The 22305-nt window shown below is 42.0% G+C and overlaps 1 protein-coding gene across 3 annotated transcripts in view; it reads left to right on the top strand.

The window, feature by feature from the left end:
• Positions 1-22305, top strand: part of babam2 (BRISC and BRCA1 A complex member 2) — an 87027-nt gene that overhangs the window by 47758 nt on the left and 16964 nt on the right. For all 3 annotated transcript variants that reach the window (XM_035994530.1, XM_031321321.2, XM_031321322.2), the window contains exon 7: positions 7901-8010. In XM_035994530.1, coding sequence (XP_035850423.1) covers positions 7901-8010 — 110 coding nt within the window. The remainder of the gene's footprint in view (positions 1-7900; positions 8011-22305) is intronic.

Consider the following 22305-nt stretch of genomic DNA (forward strand, 5'->3'; position numbering starts at 1 on the left):
AACTGTCATTAGTGTTGGGGAATTGCAGCCACTGTTTCTGCATCAAAGTTAATATTTTACATCGTAAACCATTATTTTCTTAATTACCATTACTAACTACATTATTGTTAATTTGGAGGAACCTCTGCATTCTTTTCACTTGTGTTTTGGGTTTCCACTTCAACGTGTGTACATGCTTTAATGTTCAAAAACCACATTTTTCTCATACTTTCTGTCTGAATTAACCTGTAGGCACCCTCTGTCTGAAACAGTTGAGCACCTGTCTGTTTAAGCCCCCCTCCCCAAAAAACCCTGTCTGCTCCGATTGGTCAGCGATTCTGGGGTCTTCCGAATCTGCGTCTTCGTGCATCTTTGCACCATCAATGCAGTCGAGGAATGACTGTAACGGAACTGTAGCGGCCCTTTCTACCACCTATACATGGTATAGTTGTAACATCACAACTGTACAGAAGTCCTGGTGGCAGTTTGTGAATACGGGCTGTGTGCATTTCTCTGTGGATTGAGCGTTTTGAGATTTTCACAGTATTTATATAGCACCTCAACCTGCTTTATAATCAAAAAAGCCATGGCAATCTCACAATTTACAATATGGGACCTCAAAGAGTGAAAACTATAAATGTGAACCACTCAACACTTTATTGTCCATGGCCTAAGGCCGGTTACACACTGGATGCGTCGCGCGAGCATGGCGTTTCTGTTGCGTCTCAGAAGCGTGGCCGCTGCGTGGATTTTTCTGTGTCCTACACACCAGAAGCGTGTGTGACGCGGCGCTGCTCCTGCTGCTAGGTACAGGGAGGGCTGATCTCGGGACATCGCGCGACACATTCAAACTCTGAAAACTGGGTAAGTGGGCTGTCTGTTTATAACAACTTTGTGTAGCTGGACCGTCACTCAGAACACACACTACGTTGTTATTGTAGCCTATTCTACCCATTATGTATAGGCTTGTTCGACGTATGGGGAGAGAGTTGTTAAACTTAAAATAAATATATAGCCTACTGATTTGATTAAAGTAAGACAACGTCGGCAGTATTGACTGCAAAATATGTTACAGAATATTTCGTTCTGTATGACAGGTGCTATATTTGAAAATCTTTTCTCTGAAATTTTTTATTACATTTATATCTACATTGATGTCAAAACCTAGAGACTTTCAAACATCAAGATGTCATTTATTAATATGCATTTGTGTCTAAATGACATATAAACATATTTTCCTATTCTATTTTGCATGGAAACGCTTCCAACACGCTCGCTTCTCGCGTGAAAAATAGGCGTCGGTTCTATTTCTAGCAGGCACGCGTCTCAGGCGCGGCTCGAGACGCAGGCAGTGTGTAAGCTCTAACCTGTTAACATGGGAGCCACGTCTCGCGGCTGAAACGCTCGCGAGACGCTTCCAGTGTGTAACCGGCCTAAATCTGAATTAAGAAGATAACATTATAGCACTAAGTTTTATTCTATGATGTGTTTAACACTACAGACAGTATGGCTGCATTCACTAACCAGTTAACTTGGGAACATTTTGGATAGATTATCATTTATTGCCACACCCATCATTCTAAAAGACTTATATGCTCCACAGAAAGAGGTATGCTGTTGTGTTTGCAAACACACCCCATGCACAAAGCTTAGGTGTGTTTGGGTCCTGTGCCAACGTCTACTCTACCAACATGGTTCCAGGGGAAGCACGTGTGCTTTGTAATCTTTCGCTTATTCGCCTCATGACAAAATAAAGCCCTTGCACAATATACAACTATTTGGTGACACAGAGTTGCCTGGTTAATCATCTAAACATTTAAACATGAGCGAGAACAAGAACAAGAGGTTTTTGGAATGGAGAGTTCGAGAAAAAGAGGGACTTGCAATAGGTCAGATATTTCAGAAGAGGACATTAGGTCCTCTTGGACATGCGTGCCAATTGGTTTGTGGTGACTTGTGCTTGTGCTTGTGCTTGCGCTTGCATGTTCTGTATTTTGAGGTGGAGGGAGCAGGGTCGTCATGGTCCCTGGAGTACGTCACATCTCTGCTCATCCCCTCCCCACTAACAGCAGCACCACCACATCATTAGGAACAATATCCTCAACTCTCTTTCTCAATCAGAACATTTCATGTCATGCAATGAGACGTTTTGGCAGCTGCCACCTTAACCTTGTGCTTTCCCGCCCTCAGGCCGTGATGGCGTAAGTCTGTCAAACTTATGAAAAGGCTGGCACAAACACATAATTAAGTATCTCAGACATTCATTCACTATATTCTGTTGTAGGACTTAAAGTAATACTTAACTAATGCTTAATTAATGCTGTACTGGTCAATGCTGTTTGTTTCTGCTCTGTTCAAGGCTGTTGACATTGAACATAGAAGATACATTCTGTGCTGCTATGTGGAGATTGTCAACATGTCTTACAGGACATTGAAATGTATTTTTTGGGAGAATTGTAGCAATGTCATGCAAAGTGAAACATTTGAAATGAAGAAGTCTCTACTGTACAAGCGAACCACAATTTGAACAGATTTTGACAGTTTGATTAATCAGAGTAAAAAAACAAAACATTCATGTGCTGACGCGCATACATGTTGCCATGGTTACAAAACTATTTACACACGAATATATGCATCGCTTATACAGATGGCTACCTAAACAGTTCACAATCCACAGATAGATTTATTAGCAGTTTAGCTTTTGAATTTTTGTGGAAATCATATTTATTATCATAATTCCTGTGGGTGGGCCTTTTGCTTTCACACCACAAACAAACCATACCAGAGCCCACTTGGAAGTGGACCGAGACCCTTATTTTCAATCAGTCTCCGTCCGGCTGTTTAATTGACAACTTTCACACCAGCCTAAATGAACCGTATTAACCTAGACAAACGCACCAGGGTGTGTTTTAATGGAACCAGACAGATTTAAGTGTGAAAGCACCCTTAGTTGCTTTGATCAAGTAAAGAACCAGAGTTGCTCAAAATTCCCTACCTAAATTGAAGCCGCTGCCTAGTACTTATTGTGTGTCCAGCATATGTACAGGGGCACTCAAAGCATCTCGCCTGGAAGCTGGACATGTCTTTGCACAACAACCGTGCTGTCAGTCAAGTCGCCCCATTACGTTGGGCATGACATTTAAAGTTGGGCGAAGAAGGCGGACAAAGTGCCCTACCTCCTCCGTACTAGCCCTGCAGTAGAGCCCCCTGTGTAGCGTTTGCAGATGAGTGTGTTTGTGTGTGGTTGTGACTTTGGCCAGACTTGGTCTGGCTAAGGACAGCTGTCACATCTCCAACCTGTCACATGCGACACAGAGGAGATGCCAGAGGCCGGGGCATCAGGAGACCAAGGGACGGACACAAGGAAAAGGGTCTGTGCGTTTTGTTTGTGTGTGCGTGCATGTTCATGTACCGATGTGTCTGAATAAGTCAGGAGGATGCAAGACGTGGTGGCCACGTGAAAGGGTTTGACTCGGAGGCACCCTCTGACCTTGATGTCCATGCACACTTGTGCACACTCTTCACCCGCTTTCCTAAATTCAGTCCTTGAGCAGTTGAGTCACATTCCTCAGGGGCATGTAGTAAATACTGCTTCAATGTCCAACCACCATCCCTGCAGGACCCCTCCTTGTCTTGCAGTCCTCTGACCAAGGCCATTTCAGTGCTCATTACTTACCAATGAAGAAGTCTCTTCATTAAGGTCCTGCGTGTAGCCTGTGGAGCAAAAGCTTTCGTAATGTTCTTTTTCTACTAAGTCTTTACATAAGCAAGCAGCAGTTGCCCTCAAGTGTATTTGGTTAAAAGGGCTTAAGATGTGTGTATGTGTGCACAGAAACATTAAGGGCCATTTGGGGGCTTATATTTTATTACAGAGGGAAGCTCTTCTGTTTCACTTTAAATAATGGTTTCAAGGCACGCGGTAAAAGGTCAACGTTTGTTCTCATTAGGCTATCTTTTCACCACTTCCTGTATAGATCTGCAAAGTTTTTTAAATGCCTCTAAAATACAACCGCACTGCAAGGACACCACCTTACTACACTGTGTCATAACCCAAACCAGCTGTCAAGTAAAGCATTTGTATTGCCCCTCTACACTTAAATTTACTTTAAACATGCCACTTAAGAAGCATGAAAACTTTTCTTCTCCAGATTGCCATCATGACATTTGAGCAGTTCAAGAGCTTCAAAGACAAACATCTTTGTATCGCTCTCAGTGAAAAAAGCTACAATATTTAGAAATGTATTTAAAAGAAGGAAAAAAATTGTCTCTCTATTTCTCTTAGACTCTATTGAAACACTGAACTGTTTTATCACCCACAGTTTAGTCAAAGTTATCTCACTGACTCACTCACATTTCCACAATTGTAATGACTGCATTTGTCAGTTGGTCGGTCCACAGCTTTGGTCCAGACTGAAATATCTCAACAGCCATTGGATGGAGTGCCGTGAAATATTGTGCAGGCATTCATGGTCCGCAGAGGAAGAAGCTTGGTGATCCCCTGACTTTTCCTCTTGCGCCACCATCAGGTTAACCTTTGTGCTTTTGAATGAAATGTAACTATTTAACGGTTTTTCATGAAATTTAGTTCACACATTCATGCCCCCTCAGGATGAATTTTAATAACTTTGGTGATCACTTTGGTGATGTTACCTCTGTGACGGTTTTCCTGCATGTCTTCCCCCCTCTCTCTCTCCTTTCATATCTCAGCTCTCCTATCGAATAAAGGCAGAAATGCTTAGTGCATGCAAGAGCTTACTTTTGCACTAGCAAGTTTAGTAGCATGAAGTATATCCTATCCTATATCCTATATCCTATCTTTTATCATGCAACAAACCTTTCCTAATTACTTTTTTAAATTCAGTAATACTGTTTTTAACTGTTTAACTGATAACTGCATTATTTGATCATTGTCGGTTAACAGTTAAATGCTAAATTGTGAACACCCTGATGGTAAACATCATTATCTTAGTATGCTGATGTTAGTATTTAGCTCAAAGCACCGCTGTGTGGCTGTATTATGTCTACTGTAAGTACAGCCTCACAGAGCCGAGTGTGGCTGAAGACTCCTGTTTAAATGATATTTGATTTTAGGCTCATACGCTGGAAGAAATGACTGGTGGTCAAACCTGGCTGACAGCCATGTATGTCATGTGTGTTACTTCCCGGTTTTACATAAAAGTGAGGTTGTGAAATAATCATGTAAAGTTTCATGTATAGTTGTACTTAACTTAAACAAGAAACAAAACAAACTGTTTCTATCTACATAGCTTCAGGTTCATTGTGCAGCACATTCATTTAGAATGGCAATAGCTAAAAGTTAAAGGGTCTGCCTTTTAATTTTAGTTTGTTTGTTTCACTGATGCAACATGACTTGTGACAGCTCTTCGCTGTCTGCTGGGACGAGATGAGTCTGAATCATTCAACAAAAAAAGGCTCTCCCTACAACGGCGCCCTTAGTCCGACCGAATCGAGGGATGGTCCGCTGCAGCTCATACAGAGCTGCCCTATGTTCTTCTTCTGGCCCTCCCATCTTCCTGTTGGTTCTCATCTGTCTGTTTACTCTGTCCCAGTCCAAAGGAAGCATCCATTAAATCACCTTTAAAGATGAGAACGGGACTTGACAGCTACAAACTGGAGCAAAACAATCTTTTCCCAAACCCCACGCCCACTCCAGCCCCACATCTCCATGCCTGTTCCTATCTGTCCTGTATCGTCAGCGGCAGAAGCCGCGAGCGCTGCTGTGAGACAGAGAGCAGTTCTTGTTTACTGATGCACACTATATTGATGTGAGCTGATTCCATCAGGCAACACTTTTGGTTGCCGCACACCCCGCTGTCTTTCACTGCCTCCCTTCTACTCTTTATGTCTTTACCCCCTAATGTATCTGCCACGACAAGGCAGCCCTTTGTTGTGACTGTTGATATCTGCATGTGCTACAGTATAAATGTACTGTGGATTCAAGATCTGCTCATTAATGACCCTTATATTTGTATTCCATGTTACAGTACATTGATTTTACTGATTTTTTGTTTTTTAATAATTTGTTTTTTCTTTCATTAAATTAAGTGGTTCAAAAGCATTAGATTACATGCAGAGAAATGAATTCCACTCTACTTGGAGAGAAAATGTTCAGTGAAGGAATATCTTTTGCCGCCCACTCAGCCGTGTTTTTCTCCAACCGATGGTCAGTTTGGTTTTGTGATCAGCAGTGTGTGTGTAATTAGTTAATAAGCCTGATCACATTTGAGGCTGCCCTGCTGCAAACTGGTTGCACTGTGCCTCTGTCCATCATGTATGGTGGTTAGATTTCCTCTCACCGTGGCGGGCAGCAATTATAACAAATGGATGAGTTCAAACCATCTGTAAGACATTTGATTAACGCTGCCGATCCCCTGTCTGGAGAGAGAGCCCAGAATGGTACTTGACGTGGAATTGTACTAATGACGTTGCCTGAGAATTAGCCATGCTCTAGGAAAAACATCGCACAATGGGAAATTAGAACCTTGGAGAGACAAGACGAGGTTTGTAGCGAGCAGCTCCGGGTGGCCTCTGCATCCATCTCACACATGATTTGATTGGTGCTCCCAGTCATCAGCTCAGCCGCAGCTGTTGAAGCTAATGTGGCGAGAAACAAGACAGATGTTTCTTCTGGTGTCTTTCCTCTTCTCCTCCTCATCTCCTTCAATATTTTGGGACTCGCACACTTGTTGTGTACACAGAAGTGTATGATCCCCAGGTTGGGGTTTAAATCAAACCAGTATTGAATCTGAATCATTTCGATCTCTTATCGAATCTAATATTAGGGTTTAACTTTAACAATTAGAAATTCCAAACGTTATACATAACTTTTTAAGAACTCATATTGATTCTCCAACTGCTACAGCAAAACAAAAAAATACTGCAACATAGCTTATTTTATGGACAAGTGGCTGCCTGGAAACTTGGAACCAAATCTAGAACCTAAAAGAATCAGTATGCTTCAAACAGTGTGCTCCCCCAAAGTTGTTCCCCACACACCACACACACACACACACACACACACACACACACCAATTATGGAAATGGGCCGGCTAACTCCAACAATTTGTGTACTTTTCAAAAGTTGACAATCAAGTCATTAACCAGATGTAGGAAGTTGAAAAAGTACACAGGAAATCTTCTCTTTTAGGGTTTTAGTTAGTGCCAACACTATAAATGCTTTCAAGGAGATACTGTCCATAAGTAAGGACCATGAGTTCCCAATTAAATTATTCCATCTCACCCTTCTCTATGATGGCAGGCTTTGTTGCCCCGCCTTCAAGTGTTGCTTTTTTTTGTACGGGTACATCTTTGCCAAAAGCGAGACGTGAGTGGCGCACGACTGAAGCATTCTGTCCGTTCAATTCACATCGTCTCTGACTTTCGTTCGGCCGTCTCTGTCCTTAGAACCAGCTGTCTGTCAGCTGCAGGGCGCGAGGAGGTAAGGGGACAGTGGTCGCTAAACTGTCTTCAACAGGCTCATATCACGCTATTTAGGCTCCACAGGAAGAAATCAGCATTGTTTATTTATTGATTCAATGATTGATTCCCCCCAATATAGCGATCGGGGGAATCTGCCTAGAGTGAAACCAGCAAGCACATAGGGGGCGTGATCAATGACTACAAATGGTTAATGATTTGACAACATGTAAACAGCTGTCTGTTTGAGATCATGCTGTATTTAGCGCCAGTGGAGTGACAGACGTCAAAAACTTTCCAAAAATAAAAACACTTTCTATACCGATTGACCTTTTAAACATGTCGACATCCTACAAACTGGTTATTTTCATGGATACCACAGCTTTGTCTATGTGACTGAGTCCCAGCTTCAATTCAATGGTGTTTTGCCTGTGGATAGTGGTTTAACTGAATAACATTACTGACCTGGCTTTGTCTTTCTCAGGACACAGCGTTGGACCCTGGAGAGGACGTGGCCCTTCTCTCAGTGAGCTTTGAGGATGCTGAGGCTACCCAAGTCTTCCCAAAACTCTTCTTGTCCCCCAGCATTGAACAGTAAGCACATCACATCAATAAATATGTTTTCTGTTGTTCCGTTATGAGTTAATTCAGTAAAATGTATGTTTTGATGGAGATAGTGATTTGTGTATGCAATCTGTGACACCACAACAGCAGGACGGCAAATTTAAAGTGGCCATCTTATGCTCATTTTCAGGTTCATAATAGTATTTTGAGGTTGTACCAGAATAGATTTACATGGTTTAATTTTCAAAAAACACTATATTTTTGTTGTACTGCACATTGCTGCAGATCCTCTTTTCACCCTGTGTGTTGAGCTCTCTGTTTTAGCTACAGAGTGAGGCATCGCACTTCTGTAACATCTTTGTTGGGAGTTGCACCTGCGCAGTAGCTAGGTAAGGATCACATCATCTAGCAAGCTGTTTGTTTCTACAACTTCAGTAGTACAAGGCAGGATTAGCTGGGAGACTTCTTCTAAATGAGGGAACACTTCCAACTTGCGTGGAATACCTGCAGAACAGGGACATGTGATGTAAGTAGTTCTTACTTGTGTTTTGCCATTCAGAACGAGCTAGCATGCTAGCGCTAGCATGCTACAGTTAGCCACCTCGTTTCGGCTAGTGCCGATTTTGACCAGCTCACGCGGAGACTGAAGGCAGGACACATTCAGAAACCCGTATCTCTCTCAAAACAGCATGGGTGTTTTTTTTTTCCAAGTTTGTATGTGTGTGGAAGCACCAGAGACACAAAATAACACCCCAAATCCCAGAAAAAGTGTTTTTTTCATAATATGGGCACTTTAAACAAAGTTGGGGCCCAAAGATCCTTAAAGTTAAACAATGAGTGTGAATCAACTGGATTTACCCTCATGTAAACTAGGGCTGTGTATTGGCAAGAATCTGGTGATACGATACATATCACGATACATGGGTCACGATTCAATATATTGCAATATATTTCAATTCAATACAATTTCAATGTGCGTAAGGCGATATATTGGGATTTTCTTTTTTTTTTAAGTATAATTTTAGAAAAACTAAAAACTAAGACATGATGTGCATAAAAGTCAACGACGTTTACTTACTACTAGGTAAACAATTCAGTACACAGAAAATGTTATAGACTCATATGGTTGTTTTACCATTTCCGTTTCAATGACCTTTGTGATGACGGAAGTTGTGTACTATACAGTTGCATTTCCGTGAAGTACTGCCTGAAAGTCACAGACTAGAGTCTTGCCACTACATATTAACTATAAACATTGTATTTACCAGCCAGGGTTAATTGTCCTTAGATCAGACCGATTCCTACAGTATTGGGGGACAATGGAAAAGACTCCAAGTGTGATGTAGTAACTCACCAATAAAAATATAGAAGGCATAGAAGGTCAGCAAAAGGAGATGTGGTCCCACTCGCTCTGCTTCCGATTTCGAGGATGCAAGAAGTAGTTGACGGATAAGTGTGAGTGTGCTGTGAATGTAGCAACATATTATGTCATTGTGAATAATCCCATTGTCTGGACTCATCAGTCGGTTCCTCAAAAACAACAAGGGAACAAAAAATGAGATGGATGACACACAGCGTCTGAGCTAGGGTTGACTGGATGTTTGCAGACATCTGGGGTGTTCACAGTACAGAGAGTGTGTGTGTGTGTGTGTGTGTGTGTGTGTGTGTGTGTGTGTGTGTGTGTGTGTGTGTGTGTGTGTGTGTGTGTGTGTGTATGTGTACACACAGGCTTGTATGGAATCTTTAATGTGAGTCTGGGCACTGCTGTGTGAGTGGGCACTTCAGCATTGTGCATATTCTCTTTGTTCAAATCCATTTTTTTTTCTTGCTGATTTAGTGTGTGTGTGTGCGTTTGTGTGCATTTGTCAGTTTACATTTGGGTGTGTGTGTGTGTTTGAATGCATGCATGCTTGTGGGTTTTTATATCCCAAATGTATGTGTCTTCTCTTTATGCATTTGTGCGTACACACCAGTATTTGAATATGCTTTGCTCTCAACACAAAGTCTCTGTAGGTGTGGAGGATTCAGATAAGTGTGTGTGTGTGTGTGTGTGTGTGTGTGTGTGTGTGTGTGTGAGAGCCAGGTATGGGCCCACTCTGACCTCAGGGCCCCACGGTCTGGGCTTTCGTGCTCGGAATAATCTCAGGCTGATGTTTATTTACAAGCACACGCCCCGTCGCACCAGGTTAGGAGACCTCTGCTTCCCCCCCACCACCACTCTTTCTTGCTCTCTCTCTCTCTCTCTCTCTCTCTCTCGTCCTCCTGTCTCACCATGTTCCTATTTCATCCTCATCGTCCATGCTCCTCTGTGGCTCCTCTGTTTTGTCCTTCTCTCCGGTTGTTTTTATTTTTACAATAATCAAATCCTTCCTCCCCTCTTCTGTCTCCTGCCATTTTTGCGCATTATCTCTCTCATTTACCGTGTATATCCACTTATCTCTCAGTCTCCAGCATAATCGCTAAAGCAGCTACATGCACACACACACACACACACACACACACACACACAGACACTTCTCCTTTACAATATGTAAAAATGAAATGTGACAGGAACTTATCCCCATGCAGCAACTGCAACAAAATACCATAATTACACCACACAAAACAAAGGTCACCTGCGTGTCCTACATAATCCTAATTGTTTCCTGTGTTGTGTATGTGTAAAAGCATACCTAAGCAATGTATGAGATGGGCTGCTATATCTGCTTTAAAGGCACACTTCTACTAACCTTGGTGGACACCTTTCTGCATCGAAAAACCACTTGGTTGAAGAGGCTTTCTCCAAGAGCACTATTATGGTGTTTAAATTGCAAAATACTTCAGGGTTTAGATATGTGTGTTCATTGCATATGTCTGCATGTTTTCTGATGGAGCTTTGCGTGTGTGTTTGTGAGGGAGACTGACCTTATCACAGTTCCAGCCCAGACTGAAGCTGTTGCAGTGGTGTTACAGTAGAGGCTCTCCGCGTCTGCCAGTTGCGTGAGGAGAACAGACAGAAGGAGGCTAAAGGCAGTAGAGTGGAGAGCAGGAAGTGGGGAAGCTACAGCGCAGGGGATGGAGAGGGGTGGTTGCCGGCGGAGCGGCAGGGGGGTTAGATGGAGAAGAGGCTATAAAACAAACCCTCTAAGAAACAGCTCAAAATGCAGGCAGAGCCAAGTTCTCATTTACAACCCCTCTTCTCCTGCTTAATGTTGCCTCTTTGTCTTTAGATTTTTGCACATATGCATATCAAGGCCGTGTATGAATATGCTTTGCTCCATGCTTTTGTGCACTTTTCTGTCAGCTGTGTGGGAGTGTGTTAATTCATGACCCAAGGCAAAAATGTATGTCTTCTTCACTGTTGTTTTGAAGACAAATGATTGCATGTGTGTGCGAGTTGGTGCATGAGCGCATTGGTATTGTATTTGTTGTGGATGCTACTTAATTTAGCATGCAGATGTGTGCGAGCCAGCCTTTTGCTGTATGTGTGTCCATGTCCTTACTGACCCTTGTTAGTGTTTGGTTTGTGTTTGGCTGTCCATTGTCTCTGCATTGGCTCCAGTGAAGAGAAAAAGTAATTTGTTGCAGTGTTCCTGCACATTCTCTGTTTTCCTAGCAAGCATTTGATAGACAGTGACATTCAGGAGCTTCTGCATTAACCGATCTACCGCAAATGTTCACAACATCATATAATGCCAGAATGAAATTCGCATCAAAACAGCTTCGGAAATTGTTTAAATCAGTTCTCAGTTTATGAAATTGTGAATGTAGCAGCTGCCTGACAGCTACAGAAATTGGCTCAGCTTTGGTTTTGGCACCCCTGGATTTCAGTGTTGGTACAGGCTGTCATATCAGCTACATCTATTCAGTGTCAAACTGTTCTGAGGTTCTTTACTGTATGTCTGCAATCTTTCTGTCATTCCAGCTTTTTATCAATCATCTTGTCATTCCTTTGTCTATGCAGTCATCCTCCTGCGTCCACACATCTATTGTTCCTTTCCTCCCTCCCTTAATCCCCTATAGTGCTGTTTTGTCTATGTACAGTTTGTTTTAATTCACTTCTTCCCAGTTTTTAACCCTTCCATCCTTAACGTTAGAATTTATGTCCTGGTTGATTTGGTGGCAACAATGGTTACCGACCGTGGTAACAGCAGCTGCAGATTAATACTATAGCAAACACTCGTTGAGCAGCTACTTTGTCAGAAATACAACAGGAGATGGGAGCGAGAGCTGAGCCCTGAGGGGAACGTAATTAATTGGGAGACAGTTTGGGACAACATTTTCCACTGCTCCAAGAACCCAAATCACCAGTATATCCACTTCAACATATGTCATAGGACATATTGGGTCTCCTCAGAAGAGATGCATCTCTAAAGTCATTCCCACTCCCTACTGCACGTTCTGTCAACCTGAACTAACTGAAACTTTCCTGCACATGGTCTGGGAGTGTGAACAGGTGCATGAGTTTTGGAATAAAACAACATCAATAATATCTGATGTGATAGGATGTCGAATCCCTACTGACCCAATTTTTTTGTTACTTAATGACGACTCTAAATTACACCTGCTTGGGAGACAGAAGAAAATTTTAGCCGACTCAACCGCGACCAAGAAAATGATAGCTCAACGTTGGCTCCCCTCCATTCGCTTTGTATAAAACAGTGGTTGGCATATTTTCTGGACATAGTTATGCTTGAGCTCTCTACAGCAAGGATTAACAAAGCCAAATCATCAACTATAGACCTATGGAAAAACGCAGCAGCACAAGTATCAGTCCTAATGACCTCAACATCACAAGAATTAGAGAACGACTAGGCAAGGTGTGATTTTTATTTTTATTTTTTTTTGTTTGGTTTTCCTCGAGACCGCAGAGGGGGGGTGGGAGAGGGTTTTTGTTCTTGTTCAGTTGTGTTTGTCTGTTCTGTATGTTGTAAAAATATAAAAACCAATAAAAATTGATCTAAAAAAAAAAGAAATGCAACAGAAGAGCAGCTGTTATATATGTTTACAGTGCCAAACAAAAGCTTTTATTTTAACCAGTAGTGCTGTCTACAGGCCAAACAAAGGCTCACTTTTCCCTCGCACCATATGCATGTAACGCGACCCGGAAGCATATTTTTTGGCTTCAAGTCTTTTTTATTAGTCTTTTGCGCGTAACTACGGTGGTTGCGTATTGATCTCTGAGTAATGCCAAAACGCTGGTGACCTACACCTAGAAATGGGCCTGAACGCATCCTATGTAGACGTACACAAAAGACTAAGGCCGCAATCAGAGAGTGTTTGCAAAACGCGAGGCACACTGCACTGCCTTTCTTGTTAAAAACGCCCCGTTTCGACCTGTTGCAGGTTTTTTATTGTTGCTAGGCAACCATCAAATCACCCATCCTCAGCCAACCGTTATTTTGCTGTGGACTTAAATGACGTTGGGTGTTTTTTACGCTCTTAAGTTGACGTTTTTTCAACTCAAAGCTTTTAGTTACCTTGCACAACAGGATTCTCGCGATATATCACATATCATACTAAAATCCATCTAGTCAGGCTTCAAGTAATGCGTTTGTGTCCGAACCACCCATCAGCGTCCTGTGAGGAGCCACTGGCAGCTTCAGGCGTGGTTTAGGTGGGTGTGACCGTCTGACTGTTTATTCAAAACAACAATAGCTGGCGTGATAGACAGGTGGTTGATCCAATCACCTGCCAGGTATTAAATTAAGTGCCTGTCCGTTCCCGAACAGTTTCGCTCCGGCAAGAAAATGCAAGGCGCTCAGCAACGCAAAAGCAGCGAGCAAAACGCTTCACTCTCGCACCCCTTCTGGACAAAACGTATTGTCAGTAATAGGAGGTAAACTCTGGAATAGCTTGCCCTGTAGCTCCTAGAAAACCAGAGATGCACTCACTTTTAACTGTCACACATTTCAACACCCATACACTTTCACTGTTAAATTGAATGCAGTATAGAGGTGGATGAACAATGTCTTCGTCATCATGTAGTTTTGTTTTGTTTTGTTTGTTTTGTCAATGTATAGGTCACCATTATGTGTACCTTTTTAATTTACAGTGAATGAGTGCTGTATGACTGCTGGCTGTCTCTATGTTAGTCCTATGTCACCTGCCTAGGGACTGCAGATGAAAATTATTATTTTTACCAATTCTGGCATATTTACATGGTGTTTTTATACAACAATGTCCATAAATATGCATGGTCCTTATCAAATAAACAAATAAAATAAAAAATAAAATAAACGCAAAAGCAGCTCATTGAAAACAATTGCAAAAAGCCGCCCCAGGCTGCTAAAACTCGTCTGATCAGGGCCTAAATATGCCGCTTTTGCTACACCTCCTGTGTAGATGTAGTGTTAAATGCCCATTATTTTGTTTTGTAGACACATTTTTGATGAAGGACCGCAGTCAGCGGTAACCACGGTGACACACACATTATGTTTCCTTGTTTAAATCACTTGTCATTATATGAAATGGTGAATCCAGCTGTGAACAACTACAGACATCATTTCAGCTTTGTTTTGGCACCACTGTATTTCAGTGTTGGTACAGGCTATGTAGTGACAAAATGTCCTGGGGTTCTTTCTGTCTGCAATTTCTCCGTGCACCTGTCTTTCCATCATCATATCATTTTATCAATTGTTCTTTTGTTTGTTTATTCATCCTCCATTCTTCCATCCCTTGCTCCCTCGTCCTTCGCTGCTGTCCTGTCTATCTCATTTTTTTTTTTTTAAATTCACTTTTTGTAGTTTTTAACTCTTGTCTCCTCGGTCGTATTTCTTCCCCCTCAACACACACACACACGCACACACACACACACACACACACACACACACACTCCCATGTTTCTCATGTCTGCCGCCTGTCTCTTTTCTCTCCGTCTTTCTCCATTTTTCTATCACTCTCTCTCCTCTGCTGATCCCTCTGGCTGATCCTCAAAGGGAACCGAGAGAGTGAGTGGGACTTAAAAGAGAGAGAAGAGCTGTGCTCTACCCAGCGAGGTCGTCCCTCGCTCGACTGAAACGCAGCGAGGAAGGAAAAAACAACACACGGGAGAAGAGAGCTTTTCCCTTACTCTCCTTTTCTCTTTCCTCCACCTCTCTACTCTTCTCTTTCATCACTCCTGAGTTGTTTGATATCTCACTGTTACTCTCCGTCAGCAGGGGCTCGGATCTAAGGGCTCTGAACGCAAACTCGTAAGCCCCCTGAGCTACAGTGTTATACCTCTATTTCTATTCCCTCTTCCTCTCCTCTTTCTTGCTCTCTCTGTTACTTCTTCTTTTCTTGTCTTCAACAGACCATCGCTGTAATGTTTTCTGCCTTACACAGCGGCAATGAGGGGAAAAAAAGATGTTGAAATACCCCGACAGACACCCACATTTTTACCAATAATGAACCATGTACATAGTCTGTTGCATTGGTTCTCCCTCTCTTTGACTTTATCACAATCTTTTTATGTATAAATTATTCATCATGAGAAGTCAAATCAGTTATTCTGTAGGCTTACAGATTCACCTGCTTAAGATTCAATGTTCATTTGTTATATAATGTTATATGGGCCGCTTGGAAGAAAATATACTGTGATAGGCATGGTGTTACGCTGTGTAGCTCCTATGGTTTTCCCTCCCTACTCATTGAAACTAGCTGTTAAGTGTTAAATAGATTTAGACATTTAGAGAATGTAAAAATGTTAGCTTTGGAGGAGGCAGAATTTGTTGTCAAGCCAAATTATTTCTTTAACAACTAGTGTTGCAGTAGAGGTTGTGCTGATCAGACCACACAAATAAGGGATTCTGGTATGCCAGCAAAACAGAACAGTTATGAGACAGGGCAGTATTAACCCTTCTAATGTCCTTCGTGTCACGGGGACTTGTTCAGTTTGTTTACATTTTGTATTAGCCTGTCCAAACGCGTTCGTGTTTAGCACGGGTCTCAAGGCATTCGAGTGCAGCACGGGTCTCCGGGACCCCATAGGATGATGATGATGCGAGTGGGAAACGCGTTCGAGTGCAGCACGCCTCTCTGGGACCTCGTAGGATGATGTTGAGGCGAGTGGGGAAACGCGTTCGAGTGTAGCACGGGTCTCAAGGTGTTTGAGTGTAACATGAGTCCCCAGGACCTCATAGGACGATGATGAGGCAGGTGGGGAAACGCGTTCGAGTGTTACACGGGTCTCAACATCTTCGAGCGCAGTGCGGGTCTCTGGGAACCCGGAGGACGATGACGATGATGCGGCGGGTGGGAAACGCATTCGATCGCAGCACGGGTCTCTCACATAGTACGCGAGGGTCACCGGGGGACCCGAAGGACAACACAAGGGTTATGGTTACTAGAATCAAGTGGGTTGGGAGTGTGTTGGCTTGGATTTATATACCAAATTCAATTAATCATATGAATAGCTAGCTATCAGGTTGGGCAGAGATTTTCAGAAGATGCGGCTCAAACGTATCCATCAATCTCACACAAGGCATCAAACTATTTCTGCAGAACTAACATATATATTATCCTTCTGTGGTTTGGGTAACGCTGTTTTTCTTCGTTTTTCATCATTTCACTGAGCTGTACAGTACATGGAAGCATTCTCCAAATGACATGATAATTGGTGACTGTCATAAAACCTTTTTTTTTTTTTGGCAGGGGGGGTTATGCAGAAACAAGCTGTGATCACCACAATGACATTATGACCTTTTAGGTTAATATGGCGAACATAGTTGCTTATTTTAACATCCAGCACATACGGAGCCACATTAGGATTCATTTAGAGTTGTGTTTGCATCTACATGGTTTTTTCACCTACTCCTGAGGAAAATATCTATCTCTCTAGCTGCTAAATGCTTCACTATGCTCACCAGCTACTCTTGGTATATTCTGTTTGGTGCTGGGCAGGTAGTGTACAGTGATTTTTTTGTAAGATTTTTTTGCTGTGAAGGGCTGCCTGTTATGGCTAAAAAGGACACTGATGAGAGCGGTGTGGCTGAACCAAAACCGCAACAAAAACGGCCGGAAAAACGCTTAGTAGAGCAAGGAAGAACTCCACATATTCTGTAGGTTTGTCACCACTAGTGACCCCTTTCACATACAAGCACCTCATAAACAATCTTTGTTTGAGTACAGACATCGGCTTGCAAAGAGCACACAAACCCCACAACAGACGAGTTTTGTTTTGGCCTGCCATCAACTTACGTTTGTCATTTTGACCGCTAAAATCAACAGTCTGCACTGGCAGAAAATGAGAAGCTGCTAGCTGAATGTTTTGTACACTGATCTTTGTTAATGAGAAAGAGAGAGGACAGATAACAGATTCGTTTCTGTCGGAGTTTAGCAAATTTTGCCAACCCGGGTGTCAGAATGGAGTCCGTCACTGATGCAATCAAATAACCTTTCACATTCAGACACTGTATTTTTCACTCTAATATGCAGTGACATGCTGGCAGTGGACAGAACTGCAGAATACAGTAAAGAAAGGATTGGATTTTGATCAGCTTTCTTTTTGCTAACTTCAATCCATCATGATATGCCCAGAACGCCCCCAGATAACGATTCTTAGGGTCGGCTTGGGACATCACTACTTTTCTTTCCTTTTTTTAAAACTTTTGTTGTTGGTAGCGCTACAGCAATAAAATGCTCATTAGCATGGCTTACTGAATTCTTATCTGTAGTAGTGAACAATTTGAATGAGTAATGAGATTCATTGCATTCAGATGTCATTGCAGCTTGCATCAGAGAATTTCCGTAATTCACAATAAATTTGGCTCTAACCATTATCAATAACCACACACCTTTTAACCTTTAACCTTTGCCACTTTTTTAATGGTCTCCTCCGACCATTTTGTAAACAGACTCGTCGCTCTTTTCATCTTCTCTTTTACTTCTCGTTTCCCTGATTGTACTGTGCCCATGAGATGAGTTGGATACATCTCTCCTTCCCCCAGAAAACCTGCTGCATGGCATAAAAGAATCGAGTGGGCACCGTCTCTGCCCCCAAACCAGATTTAGGAGCCCAGAAAAATCAACACAGAGAGACAGTTTTAGGCTGCAGTGCACTAATGTTTGTGTATCTGCATTTGCCTGTAGGTGCCTGTAGGTGCGTGTGTGTGTGTGTGTGTGTGTGTGTGTGTGTGTGTGTGTGTGTGTGTGTGTGTGTGTGTGTGTGTGTGTGTGTGTGTGTGTGTGTGTGTGTGCGTGCGTGCGTGCGTGCGTGCGTGCGTGTACATGCATGCTTGCCTGCCTGCTGATGTGTGTGTGTGTGTGTGTGTGTGTGTGTGTGTGTGTGTGTGTGTGTGTGCGCGCGCATGTGCCTGTGTGGGTGTACAGTTTGTGTGTGTCCCTTCTCCAGGATCTGTAGAGGTGTTTTATAGCCTTTGAAATTCTTTGCATTTCGATCAGATATTTTTCAAGGTTTTGTGAACGTCTTGTCACAGTCTCAAACTGTCAGTCTCATAAAATAAATTATCCACTTACCCGGCAAACCCACTCAACAGTCTAAGATATCAGCAGCTCAAAGCCATTTTTCCTCCTCCTTGTCTCCTTGAACACGTCGTCATTGTGTCTTTCTGTAAGTTTGTGTAAAGTAATGCTGCTGTTATTTGAAGTATGATCTCCTCAATATGTAGACCATCTTAAATCCCTAGTGGTTAGTATACAGTATGTGTTTTTTCAGGATGTTCACCTCATAACAGAAAGGTTACTGTCTCCTGTTGCCACAGGCCAAGGGCGCCTTGTCCAGCCACAGAGGAAGAACAGAACGTTATTTAGTCCAAACAGTCAACAAGCAGAGTCATATGTGGGCCTCTGAGGACCCTCCAGGCTTTAGGAAATGAAGAAGGCAATCAAAATGGAAATGTTGCTCCTTTGAAACTACATTTGCATCTCCAGACCGTTCTTGTTGGCTTTATCTTTCACTTTGGTAATGAATCATGTCTGCCCTCTTTCCAATTGAGCCTTTAACTGCTCTCACGCTGTCACTGCACTGTCATACCCACCCTCGCAAACACACACACACACACACACACACACACACACACAAAAAAAAACACATAAATAAACAAACTGAGCTTCGTCACCATCCACCTGAGTCACGGAGGATAAGCTCTTTGGTTGATGAAGTCACAGGAAGCCCTGTCACTGTATGTGTGTGTGTGTTTACATGTGTGCAAGTACCACTGTCTACTGTAAATATGTCATACAGTTGGTAGCATTGCTAGGAAGGGTTGTGTTAGGCAGCGTGTCTGCAAGATGACTCCAGTGTGTGTGGGTAGTGTTGAGAGCGATATCACCAGGGGAGACAGAAGCGGGGTCTCTTCAGGGTGCCTCTTGGAAAGTAAAACACCATTATGTCTAGATTCTGAGCCCACCCACAGGAAGCTCAGTTTAAAGCAATACAGAGCTCATACACAAAGTCTGATAACATTGGCATAATAATATTGATAACATACCATTTTAGGAAAATGTTTACCTATTGTTATCTTAAGATATGAATATATTTGCATTTATATGTATGTAAACATGACCCAGACTCAAAATGTGCACACAGAGTCCCATTTTGCACTTTCAAACCTTTTCGTAACATCATCACCTACACTGTGGTCAGTGTTCTCTCTGCCCACTGCCTGGTTAAAGGGCAACTACGCTCTACGAAAACTGTTTTATAATGTTGTCTTTTTCAAGTCTGAGAAAATAACCCAGACGATGTTTTCAAGGTAACACAAGGTTTCTCTTCCTTGGGTTGAATACTATAAATTGTTAACAGAAAACCTGTGTTACAAACCGGCAGTGTTGGGAAGGATACTTTCAAAACGTATTCCGTTACAGAATACAGAATACATGGCCAAAAATGTAATTTGTAACGTGTTCCGTTATATTATTTAATCTGTGTAACGTATATACTAACGAATACTTGGATTACTTCCACATTGAATTGCATTTTATAAGTGTAGGAATGTGGCCATCAAATCCTGCTTACTAAACTGGCCTATTCTGTTGTGTTCTTCTGTTCCAACTGGCTGAATGTGTACCTAAACAAGCAGATAGATTGTTGTATTTGTAGTCCCAAACTGCATACTACAAAAATCTAACCGCAGTCTAAGCTACCACGAGCTAATTTTAGCTAATGTTAGCTAGCATGCCAAACAGGGCTAGTCAGTCTTTCAATGGCTCTGGGGCTAGTGAAATCAGCACATAGGAGAATGTAAAGTCGCACGTCAACTAAGCAGCTTCCTGATACAACTATAAAATAGCAAGGTGACCATTAAAACTACAGCAGACAACTGCCCTTGGCTAATAAAAAAAAAAAAAAAAAAAAACTTACTTTAAGATGCTTCTTCAGGTTGGAGGTGGAGTAATTTGGACGCTGAAAGAAGTTGGTTGTTATATTTCGTTCTCCCTTATTCTTTAATGTGAAATGCTGTTTGAATTTCCAAGATAGAAACGCATTCCTGCCCTGGCTCTGTTGTGCCGGTTCTGACTCCATTGTGACTGATCACGCAAATAGCTAATTTTTTCGTTTTCATATTGGGGCTTCTGGGAAATGCATGGAGTTGCCTTAATTTATTTAGAGAGTGAATAAACTCGTGAAACAGAGAAGTATTGTCATGTAATCCATCGATTTCAACAATGTAACTGTATTCCGTTACAGTTACAATTTAAATAGTTGGTATTTAGAATACAGTTACTCATAATTTGTATTCTGAATACGTAACGCCAGTACATGTATTCCGTTACTCCCCAACACTGCAAACCGGATGTGTTGAGTTTCAAAGACGTGGGCATTTACAAGGCAGGGAGTTTCTAAGATGTCATCGGTTGCATTATGGGAAATGTAGGATCTAGCATTTCCTTTGAGCTTGACTCATATTAGGGACTAAATGTTAGAATATCTTGTCCTCAGCTGCATTCATTTTGAATCTTTTTTTAAAGTAATCTGTTTTGTGTAAGTCCCCCAACTTTGTTGAAGTAAAATACCATTATATCGATAATCATATCACTGGGGCATGACTTTACTATTTGCACACATGTACTCTTCAGTCAGCATTTTTCAGTTAAAGTTGTTGTGTCTGTTGAAGGTGGAGGCTGAAAGCTTTACTTTCAACCATGTTTTAGAATAGGGATTTCCAACTGGTGGGTTGGATCCATCCAGAGTGGGTCCTGACTCGCGAGTGGGAAAGATAAACTTTACTTTAAAGTACAGAAAACTTCCAGACTTGGAATTTTATTGCCAAGTACCATTTCCCACTTCCTTTGCTACAACATGTAACTTTACCACACAAGTAGCCTATTGATACCTGCCCTGACGCTCATGTGACCCTCGCCCGTCTGTTGACCGTATCGGTCTTTTCAGACTCTTTGCTGCTTGAGCTGCTTGGGGAGAAGCTAGCTGCTTCACAACAGGCTGACAATGATGAACAGAATGTATCCAACTTTGTTTTAATTAAATTGAACACACAAATAGTGGACTGTAGTGAAGTACTGGCCAGGGACAAAAGCAACTTTTCTTCCAGCTCTGCAGCTGTTTTATTGCTCTGTTCTTTTTTTTATCAGACCTGTTTACGTCTTCTGCTGTAACAATGTTTTTAGTAGCCTGAATTAGCCTGAAATAGTTGTAACTGCATTGCTTTTTTAAATAATGATTTTAAGCCCTAATTGCAGTCTCTTGCCATACTGTTTCTAGTGTGGGTCGCAGTTGTAGTAGTTGTAGCTTACTTAGGTACTTACGTAAGTTACTTAAAATATTTGAGTAACTTATTTATGTATTTAAGTCTTCATTTTGTGTGAAATAAAAGCATGGTCTTTTTTGGGGTTGAAGCCACCAACAGGTAAATGGATGGATAGAAATGGGTGTTAAGTTGGTCTATACTGTATATGGAACATGGCCCGATGTCTTAAGGGAAATGTTTTTGGACCCTAAGACTAGACCAGTAAGGAACAACTGTTGAAATAGTCAAGTTTTGGATGTTGGAAGACCTTTTGTTTGATACTAGCACAAGAGGTTGGTGGTCTAGTCCGCCTCAATTCAGAGTGTTCAAGAGGCAAAACCATTGAAATTCAAAATGCATCACATTTGTTCACATGCCTGCCATTGACACACATGAGTGACGAACACATCTATTTTGTGCCTCTGTCCGCATTTCCATCTCAATGATATGGAGCTATTCTTAGATCTGTGGGAGGATAGATGGGCATCATTTAGCTTTTCATTTTCAAAGGCTTCTCTCCTTGTCGCTGTAAGCCATTTTCAATCGATTTGTTCGTGCACGGCAATATGCACAGGCTAATGTTAATTATGTGCATAATGTCTACTGTAAATGGTGGCTTTGGAGTTCTAGAGAAAAGGATTTTGACAATGAAAATGGA

Source organism: Sander lucioperca, chromosome 18 (genome assembly GCF_008315115.2).
Source record: "Sander lucioperca isolate FBNREF2018 chromosome 18, SLUC_FBN_1.2, whole genome shotgun sequence".
In the NCBI taxonomy this organism is placed as follows: Eukaryota; Metazoa; Chordata; class Actinopteri; order Perciformes; family Percidae; genus Sander; species Sander lucioperca.